General features: G+C 39.4%; 2 protein-coding genes across 4 annotated transcripts in view; both read left to right on the top strand.

Annotated features, from left to right (window-relative positions):
• The window catches only part of LOC136278019 (uncharacterized), a 40,605-nt gene extending 26,315 nt beyond the window's left edge, over nucleotides 1-14,290 (top strand). Inside the window, exons 5-6 of the mRNA XM_066161166.1 lie at nucleotides 12,876-12,900; nucleotides 13,790-14,290. Coding sequence (XP_066017263.1) covers nucleotides 12,876-12,900; nucleotides 13,790-14,069 — 305 coding nt within the window. The 3' untranslated portion in view covers nucleotides 14,070-14,290. The remainder of the gene's footprint in view (nucleotides 1-12,875; nucleotides 12,901-13,789) is intronic.
• LOC131768528 (serine-rich adhesin for platelets) overlaps nucleotides 1-18,701 on the top strand; it is a 44,737-nt gene that overhangs the window by 5,659 nt on the left and 20,377 nt on the right. The window contains exons 3-7 of one of the 3 annotated variants that reach the window (XM_066161160.1): nucleotides 2,035-2,154; nucleotides 2,486-2,692; nucleotides 3,467-3,521; nucleotides 4,177-4,333; nucleotides 4,723-6,597. In XM_066161160.1, coding sequence (XP_066017257.1) covers nucleotides 2,035-2,154; nucleotides 2,486-2,692; nucleotides 3,467-3,521; nucleotides 4,177-4,333; nucleotides 4,723-4,890 — 707 coding nt within the window. In that variant the 3' untranslated portion in view covers nucleotides 4,891-6,597. Of the gene's footprint in view, nucleotides 1-2,034; nucleotides 2,155-2,485; nucleotides 2,693-3,466; nucleotides 3,522-4,176; nucleotides 4,334-4,722; nucleotides 6,598-18,701 lie in introns of those variants that run through there. The other 2 variants (XM_066161159.1, XM_066161158.1) reach the window with 2 other exon arrangements.

Genomic DNA, 18,701 nt, shown 5'->3' with positions numbered 1-18,701 from the left:
TTCCCACCCCTTATATTTCCCTTTCCCACCCCTTATCTTTCCCTTTCACACCCCTTATCTTTCCCTTTTCCATCCCTTATCTTTCTCTTTCCCACCCCTTATCTTTCCTTTTCCCACATCTTATCTTTCCCTTTCCTACCCCTTATCTTTCCCTGTCCCACCTCTTATCTTTCCCTTTCCCACCCCTTATCTTTCCCTTTCGAACCTCTTATCTCTCCTTTTCCCACCCCTTATCTTTCCCTTTCCCACCCCTTATCTTTCCCTTTCCCACCCCTTATCTTTCTCTTTCCCACCCCTTATCTTTCCTTTTCCCACCCCTTATCTTTCCCTTTCCCACCCCTTATCTTTCCCTTTCCCACCTCTTATCTTTCCTTTTCCCACCCCTTATCTTTCCCTTTCCCACCCCTTATCTTTCCCTTTCCCACCTCTTATCTTTCCTTTTCCCACCCCTTATCTTTCCCTTTCCCACCTCTTATCTTTCCATTCCACACCCCTTATCTTTCCATTTCCCACCCCTTATAATTCCCTTTCCCATCCCTTATCTTTCCCATTCCCACCCCTTATCTTTCCTTTTCCCACCCCTTATCTTTCCCTTTCCCACCCTTTATCTTTCCCTTTCCCACCCTTTTTCTTTCCCTTTCCCACCCCTTATCTTCCCTTTCCCACCCCTTATCTTTCCCTTTCTCACCCCTTATCTTTCCCTTTCCCATCCCTTATCTTTCTTTTTCCCACCCCTTATCTTTACCTTTCCCATCCCTTATCTTTCCCTTTCCCACCCCTTATATTTCCCTTTCCCACCCCTTATCTTTCCCTTTCACACCCCTTATCTTTCCCTTTTCCATCCCTTATCTTTCTCTTTCCCACCCCTTATCTTTCCCTTTCGAACCTCTTATCTCTCCTTTTCCCACCCCTTATCTTTCCCTTTCCCACCCTTATAATTCCCTTTCCCATCCCTTATCTTTCCCATTCCCACCCCTTATCTTTCCTTTTCCCACCCCTTATCTTTCCCTTTCCCACCCTTTATCTTTCCCTTTCCCACCCCTTATCTTTCCCTTTCCCACCCCGTATCTTTCCCTTTCCCACCCTTTATCTTTCCCTTTCCCACCCCTTATCTTTCCCTTTCCCACCCCTTATCCTTCCCTTTCCCACCCTTATCTTTCCCTTTCCAACCTAGTATCTTTTTCCCTTTCCCACCCCTTATCTTTCCCTTTCCCACCCCTTATCTTTCCATTTCCCATCCCTTATCTTTCCCTTTCCCACCCCTTATCTTTCCCTTTCCCACCCCTTATCTTTTTCTTTCCCACCCCTTATCTTTCCCTTTGTCACCCCTTATCTTTCCCTTTCCCATCCCTTATCTTTCCCTTTCCCACCCTTTATCTTTCCCTTTCCCACCCCTTATCCTTCCCTTTCCCACCCTTATCTTTCCCTTTCCCACCCCTTATCTTTCCTTTTCCCACACCTTATCTTTCCCTTTCCCATCCCTTATCTTTCCTTTTCCCACCCCTTATCTTTCCCTTTCCCACCCCTTTCTTCCTTTTCCCACCCCTTATCTTTCCCTTTCCCACCCCTTATCTTTCCCTTTCCCACCCTCTATCTTTCCCTTTCCCACCCCTTATCTTTCTCTTTCCCACCCCTTATATTAACCTTTCCCATCCCTTATCTTTCCCTTTCCCACCTCTTATATTTCCCTTTCCCACCCCTTATCTTTCCCTTTCCCACCCCTTATCTTTCCCATTCCCACCCCTTATCTTTCCCTTTCCCACCCCTTATCTTTCCTTTCCCGCCTTACCTTTTCCGGAACCCGCCCATTGCGACCACCTCATACTGAAGGCTTATCATCTTCAGGGGAACAGTTCCAGTAATACCAGCCCCTTTAAAAAAGTTTTATAGATAAATTATAAGAGAACCCCCCTTAGAAATGTGTCGATTCGCGGCTATGGGCAAGCCTAAAAACAATACATTCTCACTTAATGGCAATGCCACCCCACAAATGTCTAGCTAGTGACAGTGTCAATTGTCATGTTTCTTTAACAGACAATTGTCAAGGAGACTGTTTCGTACATCCTGGTCCGCAAAGCGCCATTCCTCCTGGAACAAAAGCTTTTACTACAAAAGTCAGGACGTCAACAGAACAAGATATCACTGATGTATCAGGTTAATTTAAGGATATGTAAAAGAGCAACTTTCATGAAGTAATCGAAGATTGTATGTTTCGTTTTGAAATTTTGAAAACAAATTGAAACTGTCTCTATTTGTCTCTCTTTTTGGATTGCTTGGCTCGCCTTTTTGTCTGTTTCATTATTATCTTTTTATTCATCAGAGGAAAAAAGATTTGACCCCCCAGCGGTTTTCCTTATGTGTATGTTTTATTCTTGTGTCTAAAGCTAAAGTCAATATTAAAAGCCAGGATCACTATCTAGATTTAACTGTATCATGATTCATGTGCATGTGAACAAAACTTTTAATACATTGATTTAAAATCTAGGGTCCTTAACAGCTGTCTCCATCCTTACAACGGCGAAATCAACCGACAGAGTGAAATCAACAGACACCCCTACCACAGCGGATGACAAGAGCAGTTCTTCTCCCACAGTAATGATAGTAGGCGCATCCTTGGGAGCAGTGCTCTTCGTAGCGTTTATTATTCTCATCATAGTCATTTTATTAAGACGAAAGAAACGTCAGGGAAAAGGTAAACAGTCTCTAGATGTTGTAAAGATGAAACTATTATTATTCTCCATATGAAAACAGTTTCTAATGATATAATGGTTCAGATATCATTCATGCGGTGAAGCCTGTACCTGACCTTCTGTCTCTCAAAGAGTATTATTTTGCTTGCGAAAATAGAACTGGAAACTAACCACACATTATAACGGAAGATCAGACAAGCCCTTTTTGTTTGTTTGTTTGTTTTTATGTTTGTCTTGTTGTTGTTGTTTTCTTTTCTCAGAAAAATGTTATTGTTCCTTAATTTCCAGATAATATTTATTGTATTTATTTTTTATTACATACCTGGCTTGCACATGCTACTTAATAAAAGGTCAAATATCGTTGCAGTTCCACTGTGACGTACATGTAACTCGGGCATGGTTTCATCATCAAAGTCGCAAAGATAACCTGAATAATTGCCTTTTAACTTCTCAGCCGTTCTTTCCGTTGTCGACCCCGTGCTTATAAGCAATGTTGAATCAAAAACCAGCTTTGAATACGTAATAACTAGTTTGGCAGATGTTGAAAAAGTGGTTTCCAAATGATCATAGGTAAACTAACACCAGGCTACACTTATGCGTCCACACTTTCAGAAAAGTCTTCGTTGTTACGTTGTTGTTGTAGCCACTGTTACATTCTGCTCAGGAAAAAAAACCGTTTATCTTTTTATTTTTATATATCATTATCATTATTTGTTAACAAAGGAGATGGTTCCTGCGGTAAATGGTTTGTTTGTTTGTTTGTTTGTTCTTTTAAGATACAGAGGGCGTACTGCCTAAAGAGTCTTCGCCGAATATGTCAGCGCCGAAGAAGTCAGTATTTATCTTTGCTTTGTTTCGATGTTTATTTGCTTATTTAATTGTTCGTTTGTTCATATTTTTGGGGGTACGTTTTGAGTTTCTTACAACAGATCATTACCAAATGATAACACCAACCAGTACTTATTGAATTTGTATAGGGTAAGGTAAGTTCAGCACACTATTGCTGGAAATCCTATCCTCTTAGCATAGCATGGAGCAATTAGGAGTATTGATACTTCTCCCTTCCCTAAAGATAATCCAGTCCATTGCAGGATTACTTCTTCCCCTCCCCCCTCCTTACATTCCGTCATGCGCCTTTGTGTCCCTTTCAAACGTGGTCTCTGTGTACCAATCAATACTCCTGGATGGAGAGGGACACATCAAGGAACGTGTCTCAAACCCCTGCTAAGGACACACGTGTCTAGAATGTTTGAGACTGAAATGAATCATCTTCCCACGCACTGCGATGATTTCAGAGCGGGGATGGCGGAGTGGTGAGAACGCTAATCTCCCACCGCTATGGCCCGGGTTCGATTCCTGGATCTGGTGATACGTGTCGGTTGCGGTTGTTGTTGGTTCTCGTCCTTGCTTCGTGGGTTTCGCTACAGAACCTCCCGTTTTGCTCCCCCGCAAAACCAACATTCTCATTTTTTTTTTTTTACCTTAGCAGCGAGAACAACCAATTAGGAGAAAGCCAATATGAATCTGTGAATCAAGTTGAAGCCGCAAAGCTTCTTGGGTCACCGAACAGCAAGAGTAATACTAGGCTTCAACCACCACCAGAAAATTGTGAATATGCTGTTGTCAACAAGGCAAACAAGAAGGTGAGCATTTAGCGTTAGAAGTATGGATGTAATTGGGATTCAGTGTAATTTCAAGTTTTTGCTAGGACGATGGACTCTAATAAATTTGACATGTGCAGCAGATGAATGAACAGATTCTTGAACGTCTACAGGCAGATTGGATAGAATCGTGTACATGACTAAACCTGAAGAGAGGCAGATTATGGAATACATTGTTATCTACGTACGTAAGGGCATCTAGATATTGATGTTCGCTAGAGCGAGGCTCTTTGCGCTGAGAAGTTTGTTAAATGTGGCATCAGACCAAAAGGAAAATTAAAAAAAGAGATTCCATGACATAAACTTGTGGCTAGCATCATCATTAGCAGGGCATTTTTATATATAAATTTTTTTTTCCGTGTTGATTCAAGCGAAAGGAGGGAGACCTTGTGTACGCCCAACTCGCCGAATTTGACCATGAAACTGATGCCACCAAACCACCAAAACCACCCAGCTATGAGCCTACGGTATACGCTGATGTTGAAGTACCAGACTCCTTACAGCCAACGTATGCAAATCTTGAAACGGCTGGTGTCTGAATGAAATAAATGTACGTAATTTACCAGCCGAGAGTCCGTACTAATAAAAAGCTGTGCTCAAGTTCTTGGACACCGCAAGAGGCCGTACACAAGATCCTCCGGGACGTGCCGAAGAAAAAAATATATTAAACCTGGCCGCTTGTGACAAATGTCGGTGACCTAAAAATGACTGCTTTCCCCCACCATCTGGTAATTGCCAACTTAGCAGGATTGTTGTTTATAATATTGGTAATCCGTGATCCTTGCTCAGGTTTTGATGCTACCACGAAAAAACGGCAAATATGGAATTGGATCCTATTGGCTTTCTGTTAAAAATTCAACAGTAATTTTAGCCCTCTCAATTTTTAGAGCGATTTACGGGCGTATTTAATTGGAACATGATCATAAGAGATGTGTAAACTCCAACAAACAAGGTAATAAAATATTAAATTAAATAAGCGACGAATGAACAAATTTAACCCCAATAAGTTTTAGGGGTTCTGGATTTCAGTACTATGCTGCCTTGTAGCACTGACTTATTCTGGAAATTTTAAAATCTAATTTAAAAGATCATCAAAATAATTACACCTTGATCGCCTAATCGGGCTAAAATGATCAATCAAGACAAAGTCACAACATTAGGTAAGCTGCGCCATTAAAGAATTGGTTCATATTTAAAGCGCTGCTATGTAGACGTTACTCTCCAGCCGGTTTCTGTCTTGCAATTTATGATACAAATGTCCATATACATGTATATTTTGTTGGAGTAGCCTACAGAGCAGGCGTAATTTTGGCTAGCGAGTGCTCAGTATTTTTCTTAAGGGAAATTAAGGCCGCCATCTTCGATTTTAATGGCAGCGGAAGGCTGGGTAGAAAAATAAATTTTTACCAAGGGGGCGGTCGACGGTCAATAATAATGAGAGGGGTAGGGGTGGAGAAGTGCCCCTACCCCTGCCGACTACTCTGACTCCATATCAAATATGGCCGGTCGGATAAACGATCGCGAACATATGACGTTAGCTCACACTAATAAGACACCTGCACTGCAGGCTATTCGTTTTACAACGAACAAATTGTTAGATAAAATTTGGATAAATCCAATCGGATTTTCATTAAGATAGTGATTCGAGCTTTTAAGGACCGGTCATTATATATGTGTGGGTCAATGCTTATTCAGATTGATCAGGGGAGGAGGTAATCAAGTTTTGGGGGGAGTCGTCAGTTAAATAGAAGAGCGCAGACAATATATGTGAAACAGTTATGCCAAATTGTACAATTTTGTGGAAATTTTTCTGTTTTCTCGTTTTTGAACACCAGCATTCTGTACAACTTAGTGATTTTCCGATGATTATGAATATATGGAAATCATATATTGTGCGACTTTTATTTCACAGAAAAACTGCTTGCTCTCTAAACTCCTTTTTTACCTCAAATATTAAGAGGCTGTCTCTCTTATTTCCACCCGGTCAATTTTGCGTCAAAAATAATTTTGCCTGAAACTCTGTTAACAGAAAGACTTTACCTAGGAAAGAACTAAATTAGATTTGGTTTGATTCGAAATAATTTTCTGACTGCATTACGGGCCATAATTATTTCCCAGTCCGTAGGGACCGTCGCAACGTCTCGAAAATTGAAAAATAGGCATATTTTGTAACGTTGTAAAATATTTGATTCGCATAGTTAAGCCACAGAATTTATATCAGATTGCTTAAAAACCTTTCTAGTTTGCCAAGAAAGTTAGAATTTGCCCTCTCAACGTAGTTGAAAAGGCGAATTTTAGCCTATTTTGACCACTAGAAATCGCCATCGGCCGATGGCCGTAAATAACCTTGATTTAGACGCTAAGTTTTGGGATTTGGGACCTGGTTGACGATTCTATCCTACACAGCCGTTAAGTTTAGACCTTTATAGGCAAAAATATGCAAAAACCCCTGTACGTTTTCGATTTTTCAAAAGTTATGACCGTTTGAATCAGCACAAGTACGAGCATTCGCGATTTTTTCGCCTACACCAAAATCGAACCACTGGAGCAGATTTCGTCATAAATACAGCTTACCCGCTTTGCAGCCCGGCTTCATGGCTCACTTCAGAATTTTTCTAATAACCAAATTGGTGAAATCCATGATAACTTCAACAAATAGCTAGGTATTGCCTTCGAAAAGTAGGCGGCATCCATCGTGATTCGTGGTGTCAAAAAAAATGTCGGAATTGGCCACATTTCGCGGTGAATCACCCATTTAACATCGCTGCAGAGCTGAATTTTTTCCAAAATCAGAATATAAACTCTCCATGTCTGGAAGCTGAGGGAGAAATGAAGGTTTTAGGCTTCTGAAGTGAAGAAATAATCGCTTAAATTTAGATCCAGTTCGATGTTATACTGTTCTCACAAAGGTCCGCACAAAAGAGAGGACCGCTGATAGCTTGTGCCGTACGTTGTGCCACATGGTTTTGTTTTGTATCCCAATGTAATATTTGGGCAGAAAAATTTTGGATGAAAAGAATAAATGCTTTTACCTGGAGTTTGATATCATATTATTAAAAAATCAATTTCAAATATCCTGAGCTTGCTTCTCTCGGTTCCGCGTCGATTGTGTCCACAGAACAGCAACCTGTCAGTAGCCGGAGAAATCATGGGTTTATGTGAAATTTCAGATATTCCTCGCTTCCCAAACTGGTGAACTGGACTTTATGATAACTCCAGCAAATACCTCCAAAATTGAGCGGTCTGCATCTGTCGATACTCTTCTTTGACTCGTTGTTACGAACTAAACTCGAAAACTAAAGCCATGTTTCGCGCTTAATGTCCCGTTGAAACTTTGGATTGCAGCTGCATTCTCTTCAAGAATCAGTCATAGAACTCCACTTGTAAGTATATGTGTCGAAGTTTAGCGTTTTGGAATTTAAAGCTGAACGATTGCACTATCGCGCATAACAGAGGTCCGCATTAATCATTGCGGGTCAACCCGCTGACCCTTTATTTTTTTTGGAAGGCCTGCAGGTGTAGTATGGCATGCAAGTGCTTTTTCGAAACCAGAGAGGCCTCAGTCTGTAGCAAGTCTTCAGCGAGGTTGTTAAAGCTTTCATTGGACAGAGGATACGCATTGACGAAACACCCAGTGAAGGGAACAACAGCTGCAGTAAGAATAGTAGACGAATCAAAGAACACTCTCTGTATAAATAAGATTGAGCATTTTAGTAGCTTCCACAACTTCGAATATGGAGATATCGGTCTGAGAGTTTGGAAATGTTATGGCATCGGTAAAGGGAAGTACATTCCATATGACGTAATTTATATCAAGCACCAAGGTCAAACGTCCCTTCAAACCATAGAATCTCAAGGGTTTTATGATCCTCCTGAAAAGCGTGTGGTCAAGCGTCGTTCAAAGTGCAGCAAGGAAACAGAGAGTACAACGCCATTGTTTGAATGCTCTGTGTTTGGATGTGTTGAAGTGTTCGAAACCTTTTCGCAGCTGGAGCTGCACCTGGACGTTGGAAAGCATACAGTCAGCAGGTTAAAGCCAGTATGATGCAATCAAAAGGGATTGAGCCCTTAAGTTCTCGTCGATAGATACCGCTGGTATCGAGTTTTCGAGCTGTTCGTTAGATTCTAGTACACCACTTACTTCTCCCGTGGATACTTCGCCCCACTCGTCTTTACGAACAGGATGGGCCGTAAGCAAACCAAGGGGCAGCGTTAGATTTTCAGAGAAGGTAAAAGAATACCTAACGGCACGGTTTACACTTGGAGGAAGAACTGGGCGAAAGGCCGACCCCGCCCAAGTTGCAGTGGACATGCGAAATGCGAAAAATGAATCAAATGCACGTTTGTTCACTAGGGAACAGTGGCTGACAAAGAGCCAAGTTCAGAGCTTTTTCTCCCGGCTAGCAGCAATGCGGCGAAAAGATCAGGGTGTGATCGGGATATCACTGGATGAGGAGGAAGATATCCAATGCGTCCAGGAAAATTCCGAGAGATAAGATCTGGTAAACAAAGTTAACAAAGAGATCAAAGTCTCACATCCAATCTGCTACGATACGTAGGACCTCTGTAAACGTTACCACAATAACACACTTCAGAAATTCAATGTGGTTTGTTGAGAGCCATCTGTAGTCATTTTGAGATCCCTGTAAAATTGAGAGACAAAAAACAGATCCTCATAGACAAACTGTCGGACGTGATTAGTGATTGTCAGTGTGTTCTCAGTAGACTTATGTAAACAATGTCTCATACGATGGCTGAAAGTGTAGAATATGCTCTACAGATACAAACTACCTTTACTTCCGATATCAAGTTCTGACGGCGTTGTTATAGTGTAATATATTATAATATCTAGTAGTCAGTGAAATGTTTTGATGAAATCGACTGAAAATTTACCAAAAGCAACACTTATAACATCTGTTCATACGAAGCATGTGTCAAGTTTTTAACACGTTGGTAGCCGATTTCTCCGGCTATTGACAGGTTGCTGTTCTGTGGACACAATCGACGCGGAACCGAGAGAAGCAAGCTCAGGATATTTGAAATTGATTTTTTAATTATATGATATCAAACTCCAGGTAAAAGCATTTATTCTTTTCATCCAAAATTTTTCTGCTTAAATATTACATTGGGATACAAAACAAAACCATATGGCACAACCTACGGCACAAGCTATCAGCGGTCTTCTCTTTTGTGCGGACCTTTGTGAGAACAGTATAACATCGAACTGGATCTAAATTTAAGCGATTATTTCTTCACTTCAGAAGCCTAAAACCTTCATTTCTCCCTCAGCTTCCAGACATGGAGAGTTTATATTCTGATTTTGGGAAAACTCCAGCTCTGCAGCGATGTTAAATGGGTGATTCACCGCGAAATGTGGCCAATTCCGACATTTGTTTTGACACCACGAATCACGATGGATGCCGCCTACTTTTCGAAGGCAATACCTAGCTATTTGTTGAAGTTATCATGGATTTCACCAATTTGGTTATTAGAAAAATTCTGAAGTGAGCCATGAAGCCGGGCTGCAAAGTGGGTAAGCTGTATTTATGACGAAATCTGCTCCAGTGGTTCGATTTTGGTGTAGGCGAAAAATCGCGAATGCTCGTACATGTCTTGATTCAAACGGTCATAACTTTTGAAAAATCGAAAACGTACAGGGGTTTTTGCATATTTTTACCTATAAAGGTCTAACCTTAACGGCTGTGTAGGATAGAATCGTCAACCAGGTCCCAAATCCCAAAACTTAGCGTCTAAATCAAGGTTATTTACGGCCATCGGCCGATGGCGATTTCTAGTGGTCAGAATATGCTAAAATTCGCCTTTTCAACTATGTTGAGAGGACAAATTCTAACTTTCTTGGCAAACTAGAAAGGTTTTTAAGCAATCTGATATAAATTCTGTGGCTTAACTATGCGAATCAAATATTTTACAACGTTACAAAATATGCCTATTTTTCAATTTTCGAGACGTTGCGACGGTCCCTACGGACTGGGAAATAATTATGGCCCGTAATGCAGTCAGAAAATTATTTCGAATCAAACCAAATCTAATTTAGTTCTTTCCTAGGTAAAGTCTTTCTGTTAACAGAGTTTCAGGCAAAATTATTTTTGACGCAAAATTGACCGGGTGGAAATAAGAGAGACAGCCTCTTAATTAATATAAATAAATTTTAATAAATTTTCTGTTGAAAAAATGCTTGTCACTTCGATAACCGTTAAGGAATTAAACATGAAACAACAACGGCGATGAACAAAACACTGAACCCAAGTCCGTGGATTAACGGTTGGACTAACCAAATGGACTACCCCAGAATAAGCTAACCCTCTAAAATCCTATTTCGAATGAATTCGTTTAAGAGCGCTGCCATCTCTATACTTACATAGCACGTGCCCTCATTATTTACATACAGTATAACGTAATTTTCTCGTTAAAGGTCAAACATCAACTTTGATTCAGCACGGGAAATGGCAATAAATAGTTTCTACAGTGTACCAAGTTTCAGTACTTTATTTCATTTAATACTTGTGTCCACTTCAATGTTAAAGCGTATTGCTTCTGCTTCGAGCTTTAACTCAGTCACGCTTGTAATCACATTGAGTCTTGTTTATGTCGTAAAATAGGTTGTGGTTCTTTATCGTGTTAAATATCACTTCAAAAGAGAAAATTAATGATATCGTTTGTCTCACACCTCTAACGTGTTTCCACTGCATACTACTAGTCTTCTTCAGACGACTGAGTACGCTAACCTATAATGCTGTTGTGCTGAGCTGTAACTAGATGTAATTCCACGACTGTGATTGGTGCATCTTCCGGATCAGTGTCCCTAAGTGGTCCGCTGCCGCACGGCTCTCCTGCCGTTGTGTTTTTGTGATCTTCGGCATCGAGTCGTGTGGAATTTCATTTCCATAGTCTCCGTTAATGTTGTTAGGGTGAATTCTTATATGAATTGCCCCTTTTACCCTGCATGCCTAGAAATAGGGATCACGATCAATGAACTTTACTTCGTTCCAGAGCGGGCGGTGTTCGGTGTTGTGGGCGTACACGAAACGGCGGAAGTCTACGTCTTAGCGAGTCAGATATTCTGATTGGTTGGTGAAAATCATACGCATGACTACGAGCTATTTTACGCAGGAAGGACTTTAATGGCCGGCTATTTAACAAAGTTTAAACATTGTTTAACAAAAACTGCGTTCTAAGCCATCAAAATTTAGCCGAACCTTTATCGAGACATTTATTTTTGTGGACAATGTCAAGAGGGCAGAAAGCTAAGAGTGGCAGGACATTTATTTAATTAAATCAGGCCTCTTACATAGATTCCCTTGGCCCAAAAACTTCCGTAAAACCGTGGTTACGGTTAGACATCGCATAAATAACTGGCCCTAAATGTTTAAAATAGTCGCCCTAGTTTCGTGGGGATTTGTTGTGGTTGGCGAAATGACAAACGAGTCAAAGGGTTGGTCCGTTTTTGGGTCGTCAATTTGAGGAGTGCATCGAGGTAGTCCATAGACTAGGTTGTAATGTTTAAAATTAAATACACGGTTATGACTATTGTGTTCGCCATCAAGGCATGATTTGAAAAATCTGTCACTTTTCCAAAGTTAGGAAATATTTTCCTTTATTTAAGTAGAATATCACTTTCAGTAGTTAATGATATTGGTGCGTTCAAAAGACAACAGGAAGTGAATGGAAAACTATTCACTGGTTTAGGCCGATTTTTTGAAAAATCCCAACTACTTATTCCTTTATTTGGCAATTGCTATTTTAGCAGCATTTTTGTTTACAGTGATGATCATCCTCGCCGTGGTTTTGATACTGCTGCGAAAAAAAACAACAAGAAATATGTACTTGGATTTTATTTGCATTGTCCATTAAATTCAACGTGACGTGTAGCCATCTCTATCGTCAGGGAAATTTAGGGGTAGGTTTGATTTCCATATCATTTAATATTGATTCAACCACAATTCTAAAGATATATATGAATGAAACTGGCAAGGAAGCTAAATGTAAGTAAAAGTAGCGAATAAAGGTGAAAAAAAAATTGACAACAATGATTATAAATTTAGAATAAAAATAAAATAAAATAAAACAATCAAGTACAAACCGATTTGTGGCGAAGAAATAGATTACACTCTCTAAGTCTAAAGTGTCCTGGACTTTAATACTATGCTGCCCTGTAAGACCGACTGGTTTTGGAAAAAATCATACTTAAAGGATCATAAAAATTACGCTACGTGAAATCTGAGTAAAATAACCGTCTTAAATGACGTGCTCAAAGGAAATAGTTGTTCACATCACCAATAAGCTCCGCGACTACCTCTTAGCTGTCAAGGTTTTAATTTGTCAACCGAGGTACCAAGTACATGTATGTGTTCCACTAAAATACCAACCGGATGAACCGACAAATCGCGGGAAGTCTGACGTCATTTTTTTTCCCCCAAAAACCTAAATTGAAACCTTTTGAAGAAACAAAAGTTATTTACTTCTGTTTTTGCTGCTAACGGTGGTACTTGATTTTATCCTCAAGCCTCAAGAAACAAAGCTGTCAAAATGTAAGTAAGCAAGTAAATGTAAGCTTCTGTGTCACTCTTATTCGACATTTATTCAGTCTATTGCACATGTAAATTTAGGCCGAGTGTATCTCTTAAATAATACATAAATGTTTATGATTCGGAAGGAATACATTGCCTCTAGTACATTGGCACAGTATTCATTTGTTTTCGGAGTACAACAAAGAGTTTTCGGACCATTTGGGAAGGAAGAACACTTACTCAGAAATGTAGAGACCGATGGTTCAATGCTTTGAAAAATGACAAAAGCCAGAAAGCTAATGCAGATGTAGTTGCCTAAAAGCCAGTGGGCAAGAGCTTACTTGGAAGCGGAAATGCTCGAAAAAGAGACCATATAAGTATTTGTGGAATGATTACAATAAATTCAGAAATTTTAAAAAAAATAAGAATAAAAAACAGTTTTTTAAGGAGAAGAACGAGGAAATCTTTTTCAAATGTTGATATAACCAGTAGCACAAAATTTTTAATTAGCACCTTTGATAGGCTGAAACCAGACTTGTCATGCCCATCAGAAATCGTCATTCCTATCGATTTCATACCAGAGTAGATTTAGCAATTTCGCGAAGGTAATCGACTATCATCAGAGCACAAGGTACCCAAGCGTCTATGTGAGAACAGTTTTATATTGCTTTAAATGGCTCTGCTCTGGAACTCCGGAGCTTTTCTAACAAATGGAGTAGATATCTTGTTCATGAATCTTCGCCAAATAAATATGGGGTACTGCTCATTGTTTGTTGTTTAAAGTTTCAAAAGTTTGTTTGTCTTCCCGTAATTGCATTTTCAAAGCTCATTAATAATGAACCTGGACCTTATTACTTTTTTATTTTTGTTTGTTTATTCATTTGTTTATTTTTTTGCTCTTATTAAACAGAAATCAGCGTGACTTTCAAGAGAGCTTGCCATTGAATGTTTTTGATTTTGATGCCCGGTTAGAGTTTGCATCGGAAAATGGAACCGGGATTCAAAGGTTCCATAGTGAACCGCTTGTTCAACAGGAGGGCGTATACACCGAGCTGATTCCGGAGTCAGTGATGGTAATTATACTTACAACGAACTTGAAGTTACCCAATATGAGTCTTATAAAAGAAGGGACTATGGCATGTGCCTTACTTCCTTTCTTTAAACTTTTTAGCTGTTCCTCTAGATGTTAGCTCTCTGCATTGCCCTTTCCTTGCACTTATATATTACTACTCTGACGCACCTTGACTGTGGTCTTTTGACAGAAAAATTTTCCATATTATATATTAAGTTTGATTGTTTTATCCATTTACCACTATTATTCATCAAATTTTATTCATCTGTTTATCTCCTTACTTTCCCTTATATATATTTTAAACATCACTTGTTTGATTAAGACCTTTTTAGGAATGGCAGTTGAGGAGTCTCATTTGGAAATAGGCAATACAACGTTTATGGTTTCGTTCAATTTTTTTTTCATTTGATTTGACGATTTTAGTCGTGTTTTCCAGCGTTACCATGCCTATTAAGTCGATTATAACATGATTTTTGTAACAAATAAAACTGAATATTTTGCAGACCTCTGATAACGATTCTTCCCGAACGTACACTTCCCTTGTGGAATCAACAGAAGACAGCAACTTTGAATATGTGAACCAAATAACTGCTCCTAAGTATGTTAATGCTTGCTAAATAAAATGTTCGTAATTAAGATTCGTAAAAAGGCGAAGTAAACAAAATATCGATGGTATGTGTCTCTGCAAAGCCACAATTCCCCCCCCCCCCCTCCCCATCTTGCAAAGGCTTAAATTAAGATGAATAACTTATTATCTTGTCTTTCAGTGGTTGTGCTATTCCATCACATCTGTATGTCGAGAGGAAGAAATTGTGAAAGGAATCTTTGAAAATTCTAAAGTTTATAAAGGCCGAGCTTATGAAAGTTCAATCTGTAATCCACTCTCACAGACTCCCCTCGCCCCCTCCTGTTGTTGATCGCAATGTTTAATTGCACTCAAACAACTGCGATATTTGCATCATCTCCGAGACATGGCTTAAACCAAATTTTCCATCTCATCTCGTTTGTCCGAAGGATTACTCAATTTTGCGAAAGGATAGAACTGACCGGTCAGGCGGTGGTGTTGCTATTGTCTGTAGGAGCGATTGGTTGTTGGAACGATTAGACAGCGTTTTTTATAATGCCTTTGAATGTTTGTGGGCTAAAATTACAACTCCCAACTCAAGCTTTTATGTGGCTGCTGTTTATCATCCTCCAGATCCGCCATATTGTCCTGATGATTTATTGGAACATCTAACAAATAGTTGCGATCATTTATTGACTGGTAATCCTAACAGCAACCTTATAATTTGTGGTGACCTCAATCAGCTAGATTACAATGATTTTCTTACACAACTAAATTTATTCCAGATGGTAAATACACCGACAAGAAAGAACAAAATTTTGGATGTTTTGATTACTAACGTCCCACATTTTTGGAGGAAAGTATCGGTCACTCAAGGACTAGTTCGATCTGACCACTCTGTGGTCCTGGTATATCCCAGAATCCCACTTAAGGCTGAAAGGAAAACTGTGATGTTCAGAGATGTTCGTGATCATCATAAACTGGATATGGATAAACTGTTGAAGTTTCATAACTGGGACAATGTTTATCAATGCGGAGATGTGAATGGAAAACTTAATCTTTTTTGTACCAAGATTAAGACCATGTTTGATGAGTGTTTTCCGGGTATATCAGTACGTGTGTCTAATAGGGACCCCCCGTTCTTTTCTCCTCTAATCAAACATCTACTGGACCAACGGCGAAAATTGATTCGGCGAAGTAACATGTCAGGAAATTCTGTTTCGATTGAGATCCAAACTTTTCAAGAGAAAATCAACAAGTTGATCAGAGATAATCAAGTTCGAGCAGTTAAAGGGAATTTTGAGAAACATAGTGCAGGATCCAAATCTTGGTGGTCAACAGTCAATTCCCTGACAGGAAGGAAGTCTACCAACTCGCAAGTAAGCTCAATTATCTCCCCGAGCGAGATCAATAATTTTTTCTGTTCCATTAACACTGATCCCCTTTATAAACCCATTGACACTGTCACTATCCCGGAATCAAGCGAGATGCCTGTTTTAACGGTCTCCAGTGTTACCAGGAGTCTACTGAAATTAAAAAGAACTGCCTCTGGTCCAGATGGAATCCCGTACTGGTTTTGGAAAGAGTTTGCGTACGACCTCGCTCCTGTTGTTACCCATATTTTCAACTGTTCTTTGGAAAATCACATTGTGCCTGATCTTTGGAAATTGGCCGACATAACTCCCTTGCTTAAAGAGCCCAACTTTAAAAATTGCACACAGTTGCGGCCTATTTCGCTGACTAATGTAATAATGAGGGTTTTTGAACGTCTTGTATACAGACAAGAATTATCTCAATATATGAAGAACTTCATTAGCTTCGACCAGTTTGCATACCGCAAAGGCCACAATACGACAATGGCCTTAATTAAGTGTCAATATGCTTGGCTGAAATGGCTTGAGTCGGGTTTTGATTGTGTTAGAATCTTCTCTTTTGATTTCAGCAAAGCTTTTGATTCGGTCCCTCATGATATCCTCTGCTCTAAGTTGAAAACACTTGATATAAATCCATACGTGACCAATTGGATTATTAGTTTTTTACAGAACAGGAAACAAAGAGTTGTTGTTGACGCCATTGTCACGGACTATGTAAATATCAATAGAGGTGTCCCTCAGGGGACAGTTTTAGGCCCTATACTATTTTCTATTTTGGTCAATGATATTAAGGCCATTCTACCAAATCAGAATTTACTTGTGAAATATGCTGATGATTTAACATTAAGTATTCCAGTAAAATCGCTGGCTAATAACGGCAATTTAGCAGCTGAGGAGGTCCGATCGATCGTCGCATGGACTTCTGCTAATCGTATGCAACTAAACTCCAAGAAAACGTGGGAGATGCTTCTTAGAGGCAAATCCACTAAGGCCTTACCTGCTCCTCTGGTTTCTATAGAGCGTAAACCATGTCTGAAGTTGTTGGGTGTAACTTTTCAATCTGATCCGTGTAACTGGGACTTACATTTTGATAATATTATATCGAAAGCCAGTAGTCGTCTGTACATCTTACGTGTTTGTAAATTCTATGGACTGCCGCTGGATCATCTTCATCTTCTCTTTATCAGTCTTATTCTACCTATATTTACATATGCTGTAGAAGTATGGGGCTGCGCGTATTATCATAAGTATCTGAGTCGCATAGACAGGCTGTTCAAGAGAGCTTTTAAGCTTGGCTACTGTAAAGAGCTTTTTTCGATTGAAAATATTATTATTCTAAAAGATAAGAAGTTGTGGGCCAAGATCACCGACAGCGATTTTCCAACAGCTTTAGATGACCTTTTGCCACCAGAGCGAACAATGGATACGCTACGTAAGAGGCGCCATAATTATATTCTCCCGCTTGTCAGAACTGAACGTTTCAAAAGGACCTTTATTAATAGATGTTTGTTCTCTTATTAGTTATTCAGTTAGTAATTTAGTTAGTTTATTAGTTTTATACTTGCTGATTTCATATCATTGTAACTAAACACGTTTGTTGTTTAGAGTGCTTAATAAAGACTTATTATTATTATTATTATTACTCTCACAGACTCCCCTCGCCCCCTCCTGTTGTTGATCATTGATAAAGCTTAGAACGACATCTGTGCGATTTGCTTTGTTTTTTTGTTTCTTGGCAGATGGAGAGAGGCTTTGTTCGTGTTACAGCTTTAATAACCAGTTAAACGGTTTTATGTGGCCACAAGCAAATGGTAACTGTAAATACTACGACAAAAACCTTGTGGTGATGGAAACGGAGAAGGAATGGGAATTTATCAAAAATGCGATTCAAAACCTAGCAGGCAGTAAATATGGTGAATGGTTTATTGGTTTGGAGATCAACTTAACAACAGAGAATTGGACTCGGATCAATGGCGAAACCTCTTACTATTGACAAATGGGAGAGGTCAAGTCCTTACCCGGATGACTATTTCGGGATGATTCAAGAGGAATTTCCAACTGGAATTAAAGGATCTTTTGGCACCATTAAAGGAAACGTACAAAGAGTGACAAGATTTGTGAGAAAGAATCAGGTATTGATTAAGACCAGATAAGAGAAACGATTTTAGCTTCATGAATCTGAATAACTATAAGCTACTTTTTTTCCTTCCTTTCTCACCCCTTATCTCTTCTTTCATTTTGCCCTTTTGCCCATTGCGACCACCTCGTACGAAGGCTTTTCATCTTCAGGGGAACAGTTCCCGTAATACCAGCCACTTTGATAAAAGTTAATAGATAAATTATTGGGAACCCCGTAGAAAATGTACTGATTCGTTGCTGGCTGTGGGCAAGCTTGATAAATAATACATTCCTGTCTGATCGAAATGCCACTCCACAAATGTCTATCTAGACAGACAATTGTCGAGAAGTCTGTTTCCTCCATCCTGTTCCAAGAAGCACAAATCCTCCTGGAACTACAACTTTAACAAAAACTGTTACAACAAAAGGTAAGATGTCAACCGAACAGGATATCGCTGCTGTATCAGGTAAGATCGCTGATTGATTGACAATTTTGATTGATTGGGAATATATAAAAGAGCAACTTCCTTAGATTAGCCTAATTTTGTTTGTTTGTTTGTGTGTTTGTTTCTGTTTTGTTTTGATTTATTGTTAGTTTCCTTTTTGTTTTTTGTTTTTTCTTTGCGTTCCAGTTTCACTCTGACTCGTCTTTTCATCTTTTTGGTTTTTGTTTCATTTGGTTGTTCTGCTTGTA

The sequence above is a fragment of the Pocillopora verrucosa genome, chromosome 14 (genome assembly GCF_036669915.1).
Source record: "Pocillopora verrucosa isolate sample1 chromosome 14, ASM3666991v2, whole genome shotgun sequence".
Lineage (NCBI taxonomy): Eukaryota > Metazoa > Cnidaria > Anthozoa > Scleractinia > Pocilloporidae > Pocillopora > Pocillopora verrucosa.
The sequence above is the reverse complement of the archived record's forward strand: the minus strand, read 5'-3'. Positions and strand labels throughout refer to the sequence as shown.